We start from the raw sequence: 20054 nt of genomic DNA, 5'->3' as shown, positions 1-20054 counted from the left end.
AATACAGCAAAGTTCTTAGACTAAGGGAACTAAGTTATTGTGTTATAGAAGTTGATAATCAGAGATGAATTTCAGAGGTTGAATCCCAAATTACCTATTCCTGCCTCCTTTAACTTTTTGTCCTACTCCCCTCCCCTGATGGCCCAGGAATGTCCAGATAGAGATCATGTAATATGGTTTCCATATTTGTCTCAATAAATGAGATTCACTTACTTACTAGTGATTGACCTATCATGTTAAATGAACAAATGTATTAACTGATGTTTCGTTACATGGTAACTGACAGCTAAAATAATGAAGTCTTGCCATATCGGTATTGGAACTTTCTAAATAAATAACAACATCCTTATAAATGAATGCAATATTTGGAAACATAAGTTAAAACCACAGAAAGCGTATAATGTATGCATTGTAGAATATTGCTGATTGAGAGTAGCAATGATTAGTCTACATTTTTAAAATAATGTTTAAAAAATTAGGCCAATAAAATTCTGCATGTTAGATCTTCATTTGTTAAGATTGGGAACTTTAGAAAAAGTTCTTTTCTTTTTTCTCCATGAGCACTGAAAACTTCTTGAAATATCACAAACATTTTCTTTAGTATTTCACATGATTTGCTAACTTCTTTTCTTTATCATGAGTATATCCCATTGGAAAGTTTACATTTCATTTCCAGATCCTCAAGCTGAAGGCTCTGTCAAAATTCTTGGACATGTATAGCCATTAGCTTGTACCTCTACCTGGATCGTGGTCTTTCTCTCTCTTCTGAGATGGGGTCTACGTAGCTGTATCAGCTTTAGTCCCAAGTAAATGCCAAGTCTTAGAAGTGGAAGACAGTTGTGCTGTCTTCCTTCCTATAGCTGGATCCCTGGGGCTGCTTTTTCTCCTTTACTTCTCTGGGTGAGTATTATGGCCTATAACATGCTCAGAATTAAACATGGTATTTGTCTTCTGAAGGAAAGAAAAAAAGAGCAGATGTTGGCAGGACTTGAAGGTGTGAACAGTCTGTCATGGTGGGTAAGCCCATGCCTTCCAGATACTTCCTTCAAGGATTGGAGTGACATTAAAAAGATGAGCCTTTCTAGGCTTCATCTTATCTCCCTTCCTGGGCCACACTTCCCTGTGTCCTGGGCCACACTTCCCTGTGCACTGGCACAAAGGAACCAAGCAAAACAGGCCCCACGAGTGAAGTTTCTAAGTGAAATCCTTAGATAAACTTCATGGTGAGGCAACCTAACCAATTACTTGATCTAAGGAACGAAAATATTTTTAATTATTATTATTTTTTTTGCTATGTGCTGCCTCACATGATTATCAGTAGTATTTAGAATGAATTCTAGTTAGGCCCTTTATGTGTATATTTTCTCTTAGGCAAAGGCATCGGCTAATAAATTTATTTTTAATAGAATCACAGAATCTGAAATGCTTGAAAGGATTTCAGAAGCTGTCTGGGACAATCACCCATCCCATGAAGCATTCTATCGATAGACCTCTCAGACTTGTTAAAAGAATGAAGGAGCTGATTTATTTTTCTGCTAAATCCAGAAAGTGTACTTAGAAGTTGTAAGCATTAGAATTGCAAGGAAAATAAAACTTCGGTGAAATTCAAATTTCATTCTTCTGAAGGAAGGCAATTAGAAGAATGCCATAAATACATTTTTAACCCCTCGAGGCAAAGAGAGTTGAAAAAATGCACAAGTCACTTGCACAAGTACATATGTGACTATTCTGAGTCATAACATGTACAATTAGTCTCAAGTGCTTACTTTGTTCAATAGTTGGAAATATAAAAGTGTAATGCATTTTATTACAATTGGGATTTATAGAGCATTTTTTATTTAATCTACTTCCCTTTATTTGAACAGAGAATTGAATGAAATTTGAAGACTGGGTGGTGAAGTGGAAAAAGAAACTGTTTGTGTGTGTGTGTGTGTGTTAGGTCAGCATCCAACATTACTATATTGGTGTGGATAAAAGTTGCCATTTTGCTGTGGAGCTCTTTCAAATAGTGCATTAAATGAGAAATGTAAGAGGGTACGGAATACCCATGCACATCCGGGCTTTGGAATGTCCAGGCTTCACCTATTTCACCTTTGGAGAAGGTTGCTGTGGATGTGCTAGAAAAGTTTCAAACTGCAAGTTCTGCCAATTGTGTAGAACACAGTTTTTGCTCTGGGGTTTTCAAATTATGATATGAAAGTTATTTAAAGCTTAGGAGTTTGTGTGTTACATTACACGCTGCATAAACGTAGCCATTGCTCCTAAATGTGTACATTAATGCACTCTGTAGAGGTACAGTTATTACCGCCGGGACAGAAATCAACAAACCCCACCAAAGGAATTTCTTAAAACTGCTATCATAAAATCTGTGCATGTTATGGATTTCATTAACATTTTGCTCCCTGAGGATTCCCAATTGTATAATAACAGAAGTTCTTTAAATTTTAAATACCACAGACAGGAATAGCCTTTCACCCAAAACAGATGTGAAACCATCAACCTTGCCTTCTTATTGGTCCACAGATATGAAACTGGTTGGTAATTGATAGCTCTTAATGTGTTGTTGTTTAGGTTACAGAATTGGAAACTTAATAGTATTTTTCCCATGAAAAGATAAGTTAATAAGGAATAGACAGGCTTTTCAAACACAGTTCCTTACTCTTGATTATATTTGAAGTTAAAAATAAAAAACACCTTTGATTTGCATACTGCAAAAAAACTGAAATAGGCAAGGGTCAGTGCCACATGATGTCCAGGTGTGGAGTAGCTCATTTCAGTCTCATTTTTCCTAAATCCTGTCAACATGACTTGCAATTTTGTCCTTGTGTTTCCTTTTCTTAATCCCATCCTTATCAGTGCATTTTGAGACCCCAGCAATCATGCAGTATTCTAAAATAACACATGTATTTATTTAGCTAAAAACAGTTCACTTTTTTTTTCAGTTCACTTTTAAAAGCTAAAAATAGTGAACCTTAAGATAAATAATGGAGCAGGTTTATGAGGCTATTTTCCTGTATAAGGTAAACAGATGCATCTGTATTTTTGGCAAACAAAAGAAGTACAGTTCTGTTCAAATAATATCTGTGATAAGTGGTTGAAAGGGACAAAAACCACCCAAACACCAGTGACTTTTTCTTACAAAATGCTGACCAATCTGAATACTTAAAAAATGACTCAATTAGGATTTGGGGTATCTTTTACACCCCTGGTTTTCATTTGGGGGTGATTTCACCCCCACTAGGATATAGATATTTGGCAATGTCTGGAGACATCTTTGGTTGTCATGATGGAGGTGTGTGTGTGTGTGTGTCTGTGTGTGTGCGTGTGTTACTGGCTTCTAGAGGGTGTAGGCCAGGGATGCTGCTAGACATTTTACAATGCATAAGACAAGCCGCTCAACAAATAATTACTCTAAAATGTTAGTGTTGTCAAGGCTGAAAAACCCTACTGTAGACATAGTCCAATCATTTGTTTAAGTTAAATATTCTTCAGTGACTATGCAATTTAGTAGACATCATTTACCAATCAACAACTAAGTAGAAATATGCTGGGGTTTAAATGTGCTAGCTCGGTCTTAAAAAATGCACCATCTTAAAAAATGATCTAAATCAATTTCCACATCTTGTTGCAATTCAATAGCAGCAAAGAATTGGGGGAAAGGACACTAAGATATTAGTCTAGGTTTTGTCATTAACTCACTATATGATCTTGCATATCATTTAATCTCTGGACATATGAAAATAAGGAATTTAGACAAAAGTGATGTTTATATCTGCTTTTAGTCTTACACTTAGAGATATCCTAGAAAGAAAAAAAAGTCTCTAGAATATAACTATGAATGTTGGCTCCAAATAGACACTGGCATAAAACATCAAGAAATCAAAATGGAATTTGCATTCTATACAAATTAATTTATTTTTAAGAATAATTCTACCTAAACAGTTGTGGTTCTTTCAATATTGTATTTCCAGTGATGCTTTATCATAAAAATCTAAAAGGTTTCTTTAAATGTCATACATTTTCTTTAAGATGTGTTGACATGAAATACTAATTAGTAAAATCATTTGACCGATTTTTAAAACTGAATTAAGTGGTCAACTTGATCAAAATGGTTAAAATCATCTTGGTATTCTCTATATGAGAAAACAATCAGTTAAAAGTGTCTAAATAATTATGTCACATGCACATTCTGTTTTCCCCAAATCACATCCTCCTTAAAAGATAAAAAACCTCTTAGTTTAATCTGTCCCTATATACATTTCCTATATAGATTTCCTTTGAATGACTTCCTATAATATGAAAAACCAAAGTACCAGAGAAAGCATGAGGAAAATTTCCCCAAAAGATAGTAACTTTTGGAACATAGAGTTCCTGAGTGGAAAGCTAGTCATAGAACAATAAACTATGATGTGAGAAGGGTAGTGTGGGGACATAGCCCCAGAGAGCAGTTTCCAGGCTCTCAGCCTCAGGTGGAAAGGTGCTGGCTCGGGTAGTAGATGGCCGTCAGTTGTGGCTAGTGGGCCGTCAGCTGTAACCATTGAGCCATTGGCCACTAATATAACTGCTGTGGCTATGTTGGGGAGTCGAGGGGAGTCGAGGAGAGTTGATCAGTTGGCAGAAAAGCGGACAGCCGGTCTCATGTTGTGTGAATCCAGCCTCTAGTGAGACTATAGTGGTATGACACCTCTACCTATGGCTCCACGGGTGTTCCTTTTTGGCCTCACCATATCCTGCGTTCTTGTGTGGGGAGTGGGAGCAGAGACCCTGCAGGCCGCCCCGCATGACAGGTAGGATGTAAAGCATTTACATTATGCAGGAAGTAGAAGTCAATGCAGAATCAAAGTAAGATGACCAAAGGTGCACCCTGGGCAGCTTTTCTTAAAGCACATCGTCTCCCTTCCAGATCAATGTTTTAGCTAAAATAACATGTTAGTATTAGTTGTAATGAGCATGCACATAGACACACACACACACACACACAGCACACCTGGGAAATAAACATTCAACTGAACAGCTGTATTTTTCCTAAACTTCCCAACATTATATTTTACAGGCATCATTCCACATTTGGGTAACCCAGTGAGCTATTTTTGTCAGTTCTCTAGTTACACATTTAAAAGCATCATTTTTTTAAAATTGCATTTTCAGCAATTTACTAATGCTTGAATGAAATAATGCACACACTACAGTGTCTGGTTAATAAGGAGAGTTTACAATCAGGATAATATGGCTCAATATATGTTCTGGATTAGTCAATTTAGCAGGTGGAACCAATTTTCAATACAGCATTATAGATTATACAACTGCTAGAAACTACCAATTGTATGAAAAGTCGAAAGCTATTTCATAGGAGATACCTGTTCCACACTCAGCACATTAATGTAAGAGAACAAAATATTTGTCCATAAAGTTTAGAAGGAAAGAAAATTATATATGGAACTTGTTAAAATAAATGACATTCTAAAGCTTTAAGATAAATTACTTCAATTTCCTCTTCCAATTTTAAGAGGCAACTCACTTTAAAGAGAAAAACAAAGATTTCAAATAGCAAATACTTCTAATTGAATAAGCAGCACTCAGTTCTCCCACCTAAAATTTGCTAAACACATGGAATACTGTGTATCAGAGGGAGTATTTCCAAGAATTCATGCATTATTTCCTTCCATTTGGCATTTAAAGGACATCTGGGTAGTCCCTTCTTAGTTCCTGAAATCAAATCTATGCCTTTAAATGATCTTTTGTCTCCATTCTCAGCAAGTTGTAACTGACAATTCAATTTCTGAATCACGACAGAGCCACTTTGCAAGTTGTTGGTAGCAACAACTCACAGCCCAGATGAATGTTGGGAGAGCCTGTGGGTAGACAACCTCAGAAGACCTCGTGGACTAATGGAAAGACCCTGGGGCTGGGGGTTAGGAACATGGCTATTTGAATGACAGTCTTCTCTGTGATCCAAGAGGCTTGAAGACCTCACCAGGCTTTGACGCTTTTCTCCGTATAGTTTGCATGAGAGTACCTGCACAGCTTAGAGAGTATCTCACATGATAGAGCATGAGGTAAAAAAAAACCTTACAATTCGAATGGCCTAATGCCAGTTGCACCCTGGGCCTGTGTCAGACTGACCGGAGGTGGTAATTCACCAGCTGCTGTCTGCCATCCAGATTTCTCAGTGCCTACTGACGCCACTCCCACGTCTGCGAAAGGATGTCCACTTTAATTGTGTAAGACTGCTTTTTCCCACAAGTTGCATCTTTTCCCCAAGTTGGGATTCTGTGAACCTCTGAATCTCTCTGAGCATCAGTTTTCTCACTTGAAGATGCAAATAGAAATCTCTGGTCTATTTAACTTATGTTCTAAGACCAAAAAGGGATGTGTATGAAAAGGTGCTTTTAAAAAGAAAAAGTGCTATAAAAATAAGGTTTTGTTGTCGGAACATGCTTTACAATTAATTGGAAAATCTGCCAAGTAACCTAAAGGCCTCTTGGATTTGACCAGTTCCACATGTTGAACTTTAGTGAGAGCACCTACCTCCTTTGACACTATGGTGAGTGAACAGGCCTGAGTGTGTGGTAATCGATTAGTCCCTAGTGCCATTTTTATTTTTTTGGATTAACAAAACTCATAGCCCATCCAGGCATTATGTCTCTTGCCTTTTTTTTTTTTCCCTTCTTGTCTCCTGGCATTTTAATCAGGGAAAAGTCACAGTTGTTTTGAGGAAAGCACTCCCAAGAGCTTTAATTAAAGCTAGAAGGATAAATCTGTTTACAGTGTGGTGAACACTATCATTAATAAAACATTGAAATAATTAACGAATTAAATTCTGCTTTGTGTGTGAATGGCTGCACTTAGATCTATGAGAACATGTCTCCTGAACAGACACGTTTGCTGTGCACTTAGTTTGCAGAGATGAAAAGAAAAAACTGAGACTATGTTTCTCTGAGATTCACAGTATCATAGACTGCTACAGCCTGAATGGCGAAGGCGATATTACCTTAATTTTATAGGAAAAGAAAGTCAGTTTCAATGAGGTTAATGTCTTGGGCTCTAATGATATCCTTGAAAATTAATATTTTTTTATAGCACCGCTGATGATCTCCTGAGCCTCTACTTTGAGTTCTTGATTGCTTAACCAGAAACAAAAGCAAGAAAAGATTAAATTAGTAATAAGATAAGCAGCTCTAGGACACAGAACAGAATGGAATTCTCTGGAAAAAAAAATGGGCAAACTGCATGGTGTAATTAACTCTGCCATTTACAATTAAGAGATTTTAGCTGCTCAGGATATGAAGTGGCCTTTTGAACAGGATATGACCATGTGCAGACCTCCAAGTTGGGACTTCCCTTCGTGTTCCTTCTCACTAAACTACCTCTTGTTTTTAAGCTTTCTGGCAGACTACAGATCTCACAGGAAGCACCAATGTGGATGTTCATATGGACGGTTAATGGTGCATTGTTTTTTTATGTCACTCAGTAATTTCCTAGAGAAAACAATGGGAACCGAAGACTGTTCCTGTCTTGAAGGAAAGTCAGCTTACAATATTGCCTTAACACATGCAACTGTTTGCCCTTGTTGCTACAGCAACATGTTTGTGGGATGTATTTGATGCAAAATGTGAAAAAGCTGAAAAAGAAAACAAATGCCATCTGCATACTGATGTGCATAGAAACAGAAATGTACGTGAGCTAACGTCCCTGTGATTGCAGGTATGTCCCTCTTGCCCTCAGTCCAATTATGCTGTACTTGTTGGTTAATGTGTAAAGTGTCTATCCAATGAAAACAAGGAGCTAACCACTTCTAAGTAGTTTCAGAAAAGCTGGAAACACATGAAATTACTCATAATGAGGTGATAGGTAGATGTTAGGTGCTCTTACCGTGTACACAGACACAACAAGTATGTAAATGAGCCCACGAGCTCCCGAAGGAGAAAAAGATGATTTTACTTCAAGGTGAACTGACGCTAAGCTTCTCTGACATTTATCTTCTAGAAGGATGCAGGAGCAAGGGCCCTGCATTTTAGGGTTCGAAGCAGTAAGTACCGAACTCATCTTGGTGTGAGCCTTCTCAGCAGGAGGAAAAGGATAAAGGGAGGTGAGTGGTGCTTCACCAGATACACCTGAATTTATAGGGATGGCAATGAATGATAAAGATGGAGCATACTACAGTGTAAAGAAGCAGGTGTTGGAGTCCCATGGACCTTGCTTCCAAGGCCGGTCACTAATCTCTCTGAACCTCAGTGTCCTCATTTTTAAGATGAAGATAATTGTACCGTGTTCACAGGATTGCTGTGAGAATGAAATAAAAGTATGTCAAGTACTTAGCAGAGGTCAGGTTGCATAGTCAGCGCTCACTAAATGGTAACTATTCAATGAATGGCACAATTGTCATTCATGCAATTCACCAACTATTTCTAGCTCTCTGCCCTCTAGCACATGTTGAATTGCTGCCACTCGGATGCTTAGTGTAGTTGTGGGATGTGCTTTGGCAATAAAATGTGAGTGGAAGTGCTCTTTTCTAGGGAACCCCAGAGCCCTATGCTCTGCCACCCTTTCTCCCTCGGCCTTGGTGACAGGCAATGTGTCAGATGATAGCCACTCTCTATGTGGCTCCTGGTGTGAGAAGACGTGGAACAGATCCCCAGACCACCAGAGATGGAAGGTAGCATGGACAAGAAAAAAATCCCTTCTGGTTTTGGTTACTTTGCTTCTCTTGACCATGTTTTGATGGGAAGAGTTGGAACATTTGAGATTTTTTTCTTCTGGGGCAATCTCAAACTGTGCCTAACTCCTGAGAACGATGTAAATCCTGTCCTGTTGACAAATGCTTTGTGAGAGCCCCTTTTTGTCTCCATGTTTCTACTAAAATAGAATTGCCTTTCACAGAAGAATTGCTACAGTTGCAGTTTCAGACCTCTTGCAAGACCACTGTCCCTAAATTACTGAGCGCCTCTCCACATTACCAAGAATAGGACTACATTACCATGCAAACACGCTTAGGACTGCAAAATGTAAGCTTTCCTCCAGAGGCATGTCTGTCAATCACACAGAACTGCTTGTTGGTTTGGAGATGTGGAAGGAGCTATTTTGACATAGGCAAATTCATTTCATTTCTGACTTAATCTAGAGCTGGATTCAGCAGTCCCAAGGTAAAAGTCTCATCTTTTCTCACCCTCTATACATTTCTCACTTACTTAGAGGTTAGCATGAGTTCAGTCTCCTGTAATAGGCCATTTCATTTTAAGTGTATGTTAAACTAATATTGACCTTTCCAAAGTAAAACAAAATCTGGTATTTGTGCTCAAAAGACTGAAACAGCAATAGATGTGGAAAGTAGGGGATTAATCATCCTGGTTTTTTCTTGCTTAGAAACTCTCTCTGGGAATTAGTCATTTTTATATATCTAGCAATAAATGTAAGATGGTCTCTGCCTACTCTCTTGCAAAGGAAGCCTGGATCCTTCAGCAAATAACTTTGTATAATTTGCTCACAATTTAACCCACTCAGCCACATATGTATTTGACAACGGGTGAAAAAGTCAAGAATTCGAGCATCAGGCCTTGGGTGGGAGTATCCAGACATCAAGGTTGGGCAAGTTTAGGATTGGGAGTGGTGCTAGGAATAAGTCCAGAGATGAGCGAGGGGCGGTGGGTACAGCTGGGGAGAGGAGGGTCTGTGGGGAATGTAAGGGTTATGACAGAGAAGGGAAGGTCAGAGCAAAGTGAAGAAAGCAGAAACAATTTTACTAAGAAGAATACAAACATGTACATTTCGTACATATACCTGTATAAGTAATCCATAGAGATCAGTGCCCTCAAATAAACCACCCCCTGGGCATGTGCTATATTGAGCTATATGGAAAAGTAAACCTCAATCCCTTCCTTCCCTTCTTCCACCTGAACAAACAAACAAACAAACAAGCACACAGAACTATGTACATACTTGGAAACACTTATTTCGTGTAAGTCTACAGATAAGGCTAATATATTTCATCAAGGAAGTAAACATCTGTTGAAGTAGGAAGCGTATCAATAAAAAATGTGTAGTTGTTGGGAAAAATCAGACCTTTCAGTGTTACCGAAGTGAGACATCTGTGCTCAAATTCTGTGAAGAGTAGTATATAAGTATCTGAGAAGATAAATGGATTTTCAGGGATGTCATCCGGGCCTGCTTTTCTCTAATGGTGTACCATTGTGACATGATGATGCTACAGAGCGATTATGCTTGGTATCCATTGTCCTTCTTTTCTCATCTGAAAGCATTTGGCACGGCACTGCTTTTTTTCAACAACCTTTGTAGATAACCACAATGTTCTTCAACCCTAAATGTGCCAGGTCGTATGCGACATACCTGTATCCACTCTCTGTAGGAATCTTCTCCAGGAGTCCACCCATTCTCAGGGTAATTCAGGCGGGAGCGTTCTGAAGACCAGTTAGTGCTATACTGGGAAGAAGCTGTGATTTGGTCAGAATGAATCTCTCCTGATTCCATGCCCAGAGCTTCCATACATTTGAAATCTGAAGGGAAAAAAAAGTGGCCCCAAATCATCAAAACATAGGAAACCCAAGATGCATATTTCTTTTTTCAATCTGGCAGACTAAAATGGTCATTTTTTTTTTTTTGTTCACACACAGTTTTACAAAAGATGACAGCAAGGGGCTTATTGGAATGTGGCACTGATACATGCATTTTCATGGCAATAACTTTTGTTTCTGTTTTGTTTGTTCATTTGTGTTTTAGATTCCACATATAAGTGAAGTAATACGGTATTTATCTTTCTCTGTCTGACTGATTCCACTCAGCACAATACCCTCTAGGTCCACCCATTTGTCACATATGGTAAGATTTCATTCTTTTTTATGGCTGAGTAATATTCCATTGTATATATGTATCACATTTTCTTTATTCATCCATCTATCGATGGACACTTAGGTTCATGGCAATAATTTTTAAAAGCAAGGCTGTGAAAATATCATAGTGATTAATTATTTTCCCAACTGGACCTAGGTTGACAGAAAAACTATTAGAAATTTATTAAGAAATAATAAAAATTCTGATTTATTTTCAAAGTTGAATGTATATAGATATGTCATATGAGTACACACCAAAAATTGTGTTTCGATAAAATTTTACTATTGAATACATTCCTCCAATATCTAATGAAAGTGAAAAAGACTCTCTGTCCATTGATAATCCATATTCAGTGGACACTAGAACTTAACTCTCTGTCTTTCAGATTCCTTGCAATTGGTACCCCAGCCACCTCTCCCTGACTCCCTTTGTTCTCATGCCCCGCTGCCCCTGGCCTGGTCATTGTTATTAGCATCATTAATTTATTAAAACACAAAAGTATCCATCAGGGTAAACTGCAATATCATCTGGTCCCAAAGAGCACCACAGTTTTACAATATAAAAAAATAATGCTCACGATGATGACCATGTATTCCATTAGATCTCATATATTCAGTGAAACAATGAAATATGAAATTGATATCAAATATGATATTGGGAAATCAATCAATTTTAGGAAAATGTGAGTCCAAAGTAGTGAAGTGAAAAAAATCTCAACTAACCAAAATTTTACATTTTCTGAATTTTCTATGATAATAGGTACGGTTTTATAGCATAAAAGTTTTTCATTCACTTGTTTCCTACTTTTAATGTTAGGTTTGTTATTTGTAATATAACAAAATATTTATAGGCACAAAAATACATGAATTAATCAAATAAGTACAAATACGTTTTTGAAACTTAATTGACATTTTTTGTTGCCAGTAAGATCTAGTAGAAAAGATAAGGAACCTATGTGTAGAACAGGTCTCTAAACACCCCATCTTCTCCTTATGTTACTTTACAACCCAGCAGCTAGATGAAATACACAGTTTATTCATTGTTTTTCATTTTTTTTCCTCTTGGGCCCTTCCTTAAAGGAGCTGGAGACCACATAAACTTTGAGGAAGGGCTGAATTAGTTGAGTATTGTAATAGGATATAGAAACATATTCTCTTTTTTTAATGCAAAGTATAACAAATTAAAACATGCTTCTTTTACTTGAATATTCACTTAAGAAATATTCCCTTAAGAATATTCACGTAAGAAAGAAAAACAAGATGGCTTCCACCAGGTTCTTCACAAACCAAACTACCACACACTGTCCCTGAAAGTGAACTACCACAGATTTTTTTCTTCTCATCCATGATTGATGTGACTGATGCCCGTCCTTTCATGACTCTCAGTCCAATACACATTTGAGGATGCCAGGTAGGTGGCCTGGCATATTTCATTGTTTCTAGGCACTTCTTTTTTCCATTTCCCCTCTTTCTTCCATAATTTCAGAGGCTCACAAGTAGCCTTTTTATCCACAATTTTACTAAGAAAGCAGACAAGATAGTTCTTTCTATTGATATTTGTAAAATCCATGTAAAAGAGAAAAACAAACACTTGGCACTCCAACTCAAAAACCATTTCTTTAGTGTTTCATGTGGCCGCAGGTGTGTGAAGAAGAAGAACAAGGAGTATTTACCACGGAGCTTTGCAAGACAATAAACACTGACCTTCTGAGATGCTGCTCTGCAGGACACTGTAGTTTGCTGAAAAGCCTTCTTTTGCTATGGCACTGTCAGTGTAAAAAACCATGGATAGAATGCCGGATGAGGAACGAATTCGACCTGGTGTTTTCTGTCCGCAGTAACGCCCAATGTGAGGGCCAACTGGAAAGAGAGAAATGCAGAGAACATTAAAATGTCTTTTCTTCTACAGCAGATGCAAGAATAACCATTTGCAAACACGGGTCCCAATGGAACCCAGAAGTGATTTCCTACCCAAAGCAAGTCTACCCTGGCTAATTGCTTTGCAGTGAACATATTGGATCAGGTTTGTGGAGAGGATTTCCAAGTGTTCTCAGAAGGGCAATAACAGACATAACCACATTCCCTAGGGAGCAGGATTGTTTTCAGGAACAGAATCTAAATATTTACTTCAATTGCAAAGAATGAGATTTGGGCTGTCAAGTGCCACTTTGGCATTAATCTCCAGGACCAGACTGCACACACTGTCCAGCGCTGAACAACCCCAGCTAGGCTGGTCAGTGAGGTCTCTTGGAGTTGCCTGTCCTCACTTACCCACCCTAGCAGGAGATCCTGGGGATTTGTCTGGAACCAGGGCAGTACCAAGGGTCTGATCCAGCACTGTGTACCCTGATTTCCTTCCTCGTTCCATCTTTTAGTCCTGGAGCCTTATTGTGACAAAAATCACTGACTAGGATAAATCAAGTCCTACTCAGGGCTTAATCTGAAGACTAATTAATAATTGTAACAGTTTAAAAATTTAGAAACTATAGATACCAATAATTTATGCGTAATAGCAAGTTATAATCAAAATGAAAGGAAAATACATCTTTCTGACTTCTGTCCCAGTTTTTTCTCTCCCAACCCTAAGAGAGGTGACTGCATTGCACTGATCTCCAATTGCCAAGAGGTGACCCAAAGCAGCCATTTGTGCACCCAGGCAAAAAAAAAAAAAAAAAAAAATAGCACCTGAGGCAGCAAAACTTTGGGAACGCCAACTGATTTGTGAGAAAGTTAAACTGTATTTGACTTAAACTGGCCACCCTCTTGTTGAAGAGCTTTTAGACAAACCTTGGCAATTAGCAATTGTAAGTTGTCTTATGGATGGTGCTCAAGCCCTCTGGGCTTGAAGCATCTTTCCATTTCCCTGTCCAGATCAGCAGCAAAACAAAACAAACCCAAACAAAAAAAAAAGTCCCTTTTCTCTAGATTTTTTTCATTGCACATATGGTAAAACCATACCAGACGGTTGGGCTTAGAAGGACAATCTGGTGTGGACCGTTTTCTCCTCCAAGAAATCCATGGTTCTGTGCATTTCAGCTAAGAGTTATTGCTTTGTTCAAGAAAGAACAGTAAGTGGACCTATCCCTGGCAGGATGGGCCTTCAACAGGGAGTGGTGTTCCAAGGCCTGTGTGTGCAGCTTGGATACAGAAGGCAGCGGAAGAGGGCTAGGAGAAGCTAGTGTGGTTGAAAAAGTGAACCCCACAACAACTGATCTCCCTGACGCCCCATACACCAGCTGAGTTCCTAGTTGGCAGCTAATTGGAGCACTCTGCTTTTTAGAGTGCTTAGACCCTTGGCTAACAGGCTGTCAGCTCTTGGCCAACCTTCTTAAAAACAAAACAAAAATCAACCAGACAAACAAACGAAAAAACACCTCACCCCAAGAGGTTTACATATCTGAGTTAGTGCAAAATGGGAACCTTGAATATCTGGTAACTTCTCCATGCACTTAATGTAATTGGTTTGACTGAATTCAAGGAGTTTTCTCTCTACTGTAACCGCTCACTCTCTGGGAACCAAACATTTTATGTGTATAGATTGCTTTACTATGAAGAAAACAAAGAGGCTGATCCATTTAGGGGAATTGATACAGATTATCTACAGGGCATCACGTGGCCATGGACAGTGGCTTTGCATTATGGGAGGAATATTTTGTTATGTTTTATGTTAGGCTTCCCAGATGGCAGTAGAAAGCATCTCAGAAGATGAAACTCTTGCTGTTTTTTTTTTTTTTTTTTTCCAGCTTTAATCCTGGCTTCAGACTCTTCTACAACAAGTATTAGTTTTTGACAGATTTTCCTCATTCTGAACGTGGCCCTACCATACGGGTAATCCAATCCTTTCTTTCTTCACTATGGAATGCAAAGTTGCCCATAACATATGCGTGAAAATATCTTGTTAGAGCCATAAACTCAGATGTTTTCTTTCCTCAAAAAGAATCCCATTTAAAGTCTTCATTCAGTCTTAATGGTAGGCTTAGAGTCCATTCATACTCTCTCATTCAAATTCCATTATTGTGGCTGCATAACTTTCTTTTTCTCTAGTTTGTGGGCAAACTTTTACAGCCCTAATCCTTGGGGTCGTTATGTGAGCACCACGGCCACTGACCTTGCCAAGAATACAAGGGCACAAGGGAAGCTGCAGTCACCCCCTTCTGCTCTGGCTGCTGATCCTCCCCCTCCACTGTCACCCAATTCCTCTGGGGACAGTGGGGGTGGTGTCTGTTTGAAAGAGGAAACAGAAGAGAACTTGTCTAGTGCAGACTCATAATTTAGAGTCTCCATGACTCACTGGTTTATAATGTGTAAGACATGCTGCGTAAATCTGCTGTCTGTCTTTTAGAACATTGCCCCAGGATAGCAGTGTGCGACTCTCTCTAGGAGCCCTTAAGATATGAGAGTGAAAGGCTTTTTCGACTATAATACAAAGAAGTATTGAATTTTCTTGAACAACAGCGAGACCTTAGCCTAGCAAGCTAATGCAATATTGATCTGAGGGAGAGCAGACGAAATACTCTTGTCCATCTTGGGTGTGTGCTCATTTGTGTATTTACAGGAACATAACGACTGGATTTCTTACTTCCATTCGTATGGAGCAAGAGGCCAGGGAGAGCAATGAAAACAGTCATAAAAACAGAAGTACAATTCAAAAATTGAATTATTAAAGAATTTAAGCAAGTAACATGTTCTAAGTTACCTCTTGAGGGGAAAGTAGGCCTAGAAATATCACATCTTCTCAGGTGTAAAGCCAATATAGTATTTATGTGGTTTAAAAGATATACCTACAACTGGGAATAGCAATACCCCATTCTTTGTATTTTCCATTAATCTCTCCAATAATTACAACTTTACCTCAGAATCAGACAATTTGGCTTTCTGCTACCTTTTCATGTGAAAAAAAAGGGGCAGTGATCTACTATAAAGAGGTACTTTTAAAATTAGGTATTTTTGAATACATAAAAATAAGGGAATCATTTCAAAAGGGTACAAGATAGGCCATGTATCGTCATTAATAATAAACCTTTTGGTGGAGAATATATGGACTTTGCAATTTCTCCCCCGAAAAAAAATTTGCATGTTTATATCATTTATATTTTGGGATGCTTATATTTACATCATTTATATTTTATATCTATAGTTTAGTAGGTTAATTTTAATATAAAAGTAAATAAAAGAAAACAGAACTCAATCTAGCTTTTATGTAACTTATTCCCAAAATCATTGATAATGTTTGGAAAGTAGGTAACGACCACAGTGCCAGCTCTGTCCCCTGGCCTTGAAGGGGCAGACTTCATGTGCACCCCTGTGGTGTGAGCTAAGCATTCATGCTTGGCTCCATAATTCAGCACAAGCATTTGTGGCATCTACCAGGTAGCGTGCTTAGCTCATGGCTCTCAAACCATGTGTAAACTTCCCCAATTACTTCAGAGTTGCTACTTGTGAATCCGTAGAGCTTCAAAGAGTGTGATAGAGGGAGATGTGTGATTCACAACATGTATGCCTCGGATTTCCAGTTTTGGAGTAAACTGCTTTTCTTCAAAGTCAATCTGAATCAATGGGTAGCTTTCAATTACTTAGACATCTAATTTAATGTTTATGATAAAATGCAACATAAAATCACTTGATGGTTAAAAGCCTTCAGCGCCTTCTGGTTGTTGTTTTTGGAAAGGATATCAAAGACTAAATGTAATTTTGCTGGCAGAGGAACTGTATGTGTTGAACTCCTAAGACAAAAATGTTTCTAGTGCCACTGACAAACCCAGGAGCCTCCAGTCTCTTGTTTTGCCTAAAAAAGAGAGAGCTGCTAGGCTGGCATAGACTGGACAAGGCCAGGTACATATTAACAAATATACAAACAAAATTTTCACATTCCAAAGTCAGTTTTCTCTGGGATTAAGTGAAACACACCATAGTTTAAAACATGGGTGAATTGCAAGGCTGATAACTCTTACTGTTAATTGTTCCTTGCTTCAACTCAGTGATTTTCCAAAGCCAGAAAATTACTACTTTGAAAAACCCTTGACACTAATAATAATGTGCTTCTTTCTGAAAGTATTCTAAATAAGTTAGTTGATTGGACCTCCTTTTCAGATGTCAATTTAAATGTAAGTTCTAGAAAGGAAGGCCGAACATTTGGGGTGTGAACAAATAAACCCATTATTAAATGTTCCAGCTATTATTACAATACTATTATAATATTGTTTTCCTAATTATTGGATTGAATATTTGGAAATCAATCAGTACTCTGTTTGGGCAAATCTCATTACTTAATGAAGGAGTTTCCTTAAGATAATCATAACCCTATTTATGTGGTAAGAGAGCAAAGAAGCAACTAAACTAATGTTAACCCATTTATTACAATGACAATATAAGCTTTCTCTAAGCCCAGTTTTTCTCCAATGTTGTTTACTATTTAGAAAAGTATCTATATTAAATCACACTGGTAATGTTAATGTTATTTCAAAGACAAAGGCAATCTCTTTCACATCATGCTTCCTCTCCGTTTACAATTTATTTAAATACCGTTTCCTCCAACTTGATAATAATATCTGACTTTATTTTATAGATGGTTATACATCTCTAGCTGCAGGATTTGTAAGAACTCCCAAGCTGCCCTTTCCGATCTGTGTAGTGTTCTCTAGAGAAATCTTAATATTAAACCAGACTAAACACAAGACAAGCAATGCAGCTGCAACAAATTATTTGATATTATCTCCCTCTGTTCAGAATTTGGGTGTGTATTTTTGCCATTCACCTTCTAATTCACAAAGATTGAAATGGAAAACTTTCATTTAGCTGTCCACATGACTACCTCCCCCACCCCCTTCAAATCTTAGCTCAAATGTCACTTTCTTTATAAGGCCTAGCCTGACTGACCAGCCTGTTTAAAAATTAACCCACACATCCCTCTCCTCTAACCCTAGCACTTTACTTTACTTTACCTTTACTTTTTTTTTGTTTATAGCACTTCTCACCTTCTAACATCCCATGCACATAATTCATTTATTTGTAATATGCCTTGTTTATTGTCTCATTCCCCCTCAGAATGGAAATTCCACTAGGGCAGCCATCTTTGATTGTTTTATTTACCAAGTGCCTGGGACATGGCTGGTGCTCGATAAATATTTTTAAAATGTATAATAAATTTAGATGTTAGGAATAATAAATGTAAAAGATGTGTTAAGGTGGTTCAAGTTGCCAAAGATAAGAATTCCCTTGAGAACAGACAAGGAATCTGTCTAAATTAGAAATGTTCAAACATTCTCATCCCTCTTCTAAACTTCTAAATATTTTGGTGGCAAAATGGATGCTTATTTTACCCTTTTTTCAGGTACTTAATGTCTCTGGTCCTTAATCTCTGCATTTGTAAAAGTAGTGGGTTGATTTAACTGCCCTCTTAAGATCTCCTCTGACAGTCTATGAATTAATGACCAGTGGGGCAGGTCAATGAAATGAACAAAATTCTTCAGTCAGGAAAACTATGTGTTGGTCCCAATTATATCACACACACACACACACACACACACACACACACACACACACACATACAGCTATGAGAGCGTGCATAATCATTCATGGACTCAGTTTTCTTATCTATAAAATGAAGGAATTGGACTAGATAATTACTAAGGCAGTTTGAGCTCAAATATTTCATCGCTTCTCTAAATGAGAATAAAGAGAGTTACCATTTTGCTTTGTTTTTCTTACTCCTTTTGAACTATTTTTTAAAAAATGATGCATGTATCATGACACGTGTGAAAGGATCCCAGTGCCCCACCTCCAGGTTCTTCCCTTTCGGGGACACTTCCTGCCCTTCTTACCATCGGGGAATCCATCCCAGATTTCCAGGCGGTCATAGCGACAGAACATCCCCCCTGGAGGATTGGAGTCAGGCTCCAGGTCAAAGCTTTCAAATTCCAGGATAATCTCTGACATCTTTGGTGCAAAGATAATATAAGTGCATTCAAGGCTGTTGGGATATTTTTCAGGGAATCCGGGGGACTTTATCACTCCATTGGGGGTTGTGTAGTTCTGGGAACACTCAGGACCTGTGAGTAAAAGAGAAAAAGGAGCAGTCAAAATCCCTTTAAATGACTACACCAAGAAATAACCTGGGAAAAGAAAGAGTATCTTTCTGATAAAAGCCCACCATTATAATCACTGTCCTGACCACCCATTACTCAACCTTTTCATGGTAGTGCCAGGTATGGAAAGTCAAGTTCAGATTTATTGTGTTCACCTTAGTTTTCCATTTGTGTGGAACAATTTAAAAACTTCTGCTTTTGCAGAGAAAAAAAATGACAAATATGAAATCATGTGGGAACAATGAATGAGTAAGCTACAGAAATCTTGACAGAGCCCTAGAGAAATAATTATAGCCCCTTCAAGCTTAAATCCTTAAATCTTGAGGCTGACAAGCCCTTTATTGGTGAAATAGAACATTTACAGAGGCAAGGGGGAGAATTCGATGGAGAGAGTTTGGGTTTCAGATTCCTACACCAGTGACTCAGTAACTTTGCCAGATGTGACCTCTGCCTCTTTGACAAACTAAATGTGAAAGGTAATTCGTACATGTACCCAGGGTGAGTGACTCATTCTGAGTGGTGTTGACACAGGTGTGCCGGTAAAGTGTGGCTGCTAGTGAGGGCACGATAAACTGTGATTATAGGCTGTGTTGTTAGAAGTCACCTGATATCAATGTTGACATCCTAACCTTCCCAGAGTATCAGACACAGTACTTTCTGCCATTCTAAAATTATTTGTTAATATATATGTGTGTGCATGTAATGCACATATTTACAATGTGTGATTTTAATGACTATTCAGGGTTATCAAGACTTTTCAAATTATGGTGATTTATAATTTAAACTGGTGAAACGTATACATACGTATATTGCAAGTTGACCTTTGACTGTGTGAATGAACACAATTTCAATTGATGGCATCCAGCACCGAATAGGGTGGTATTCACCACACAGTTGAAAAACTGCCCATCACATATACTGATGCGAGCATATCAACCCTACCCCTTATCACTACCACCACTGCCATGAATCAGATGATTTGACCCTTTTAAATCTCAGGATCCAATCTGAAGATGTCTAATTCAACCATTCTTTTCCCGGGCCAATGTCTCACTGATGGCACCCTATGATGGCATGCAAGGATTCAACTCTAAAACACGAGGTGTGTTGAGATAATGGTTAACTA

At 38.2% G+C, this 20054-nt stretch overlaps 1 protein-coding gene across 2 annotated transcripts in view; it reads right to left on the bottom strand.

Annotated features, from left to right (window-relative positions):
• NRP1 (neuropilin 1) overlaps positions 1–20054 on the bottom strand; it is a 134127-nt gene that overhangs the window by 53510 nt on the left and 60563 nt on the right. For both annotated transcript variants that reach the window (XM_019741705.2, XM_019741706.2), the window contains exons 5-7: positions 18665–18892; positions 12549–12704; positions 10345–10511 (exon numbers count right to left, since the gene is read on the bottom strand). In XM_019741705.2, coding sequence (XP_019597264.2) covers positions 10345–10511; positions 12549–12704; positions 18665–18892 — 551 coding nt within the window. The remainder of the gene's footprint in view (positions 1–10344; positions 10512–12548; positions 12705–18664; positions 18893–20054) is intronic.

Source organism: Rhinolophus sinicus, linkage group LG02 (genome assembly GCF_036562045.2).
Source record: "Rhinolophus sinicus isolate RSC01 linkage group LG02, ASM3656204v1, whole genome shotgun sequence".
NCBI lineage: Eukaryota > Metazoa > Chordata > Mammalia > Chiroptera > Rhinolophidae > Rhinolophus > Rhinolophus sinicus.
This window is presented reverse-complemented; position numbering and strand designations above follow the sequence as displayed.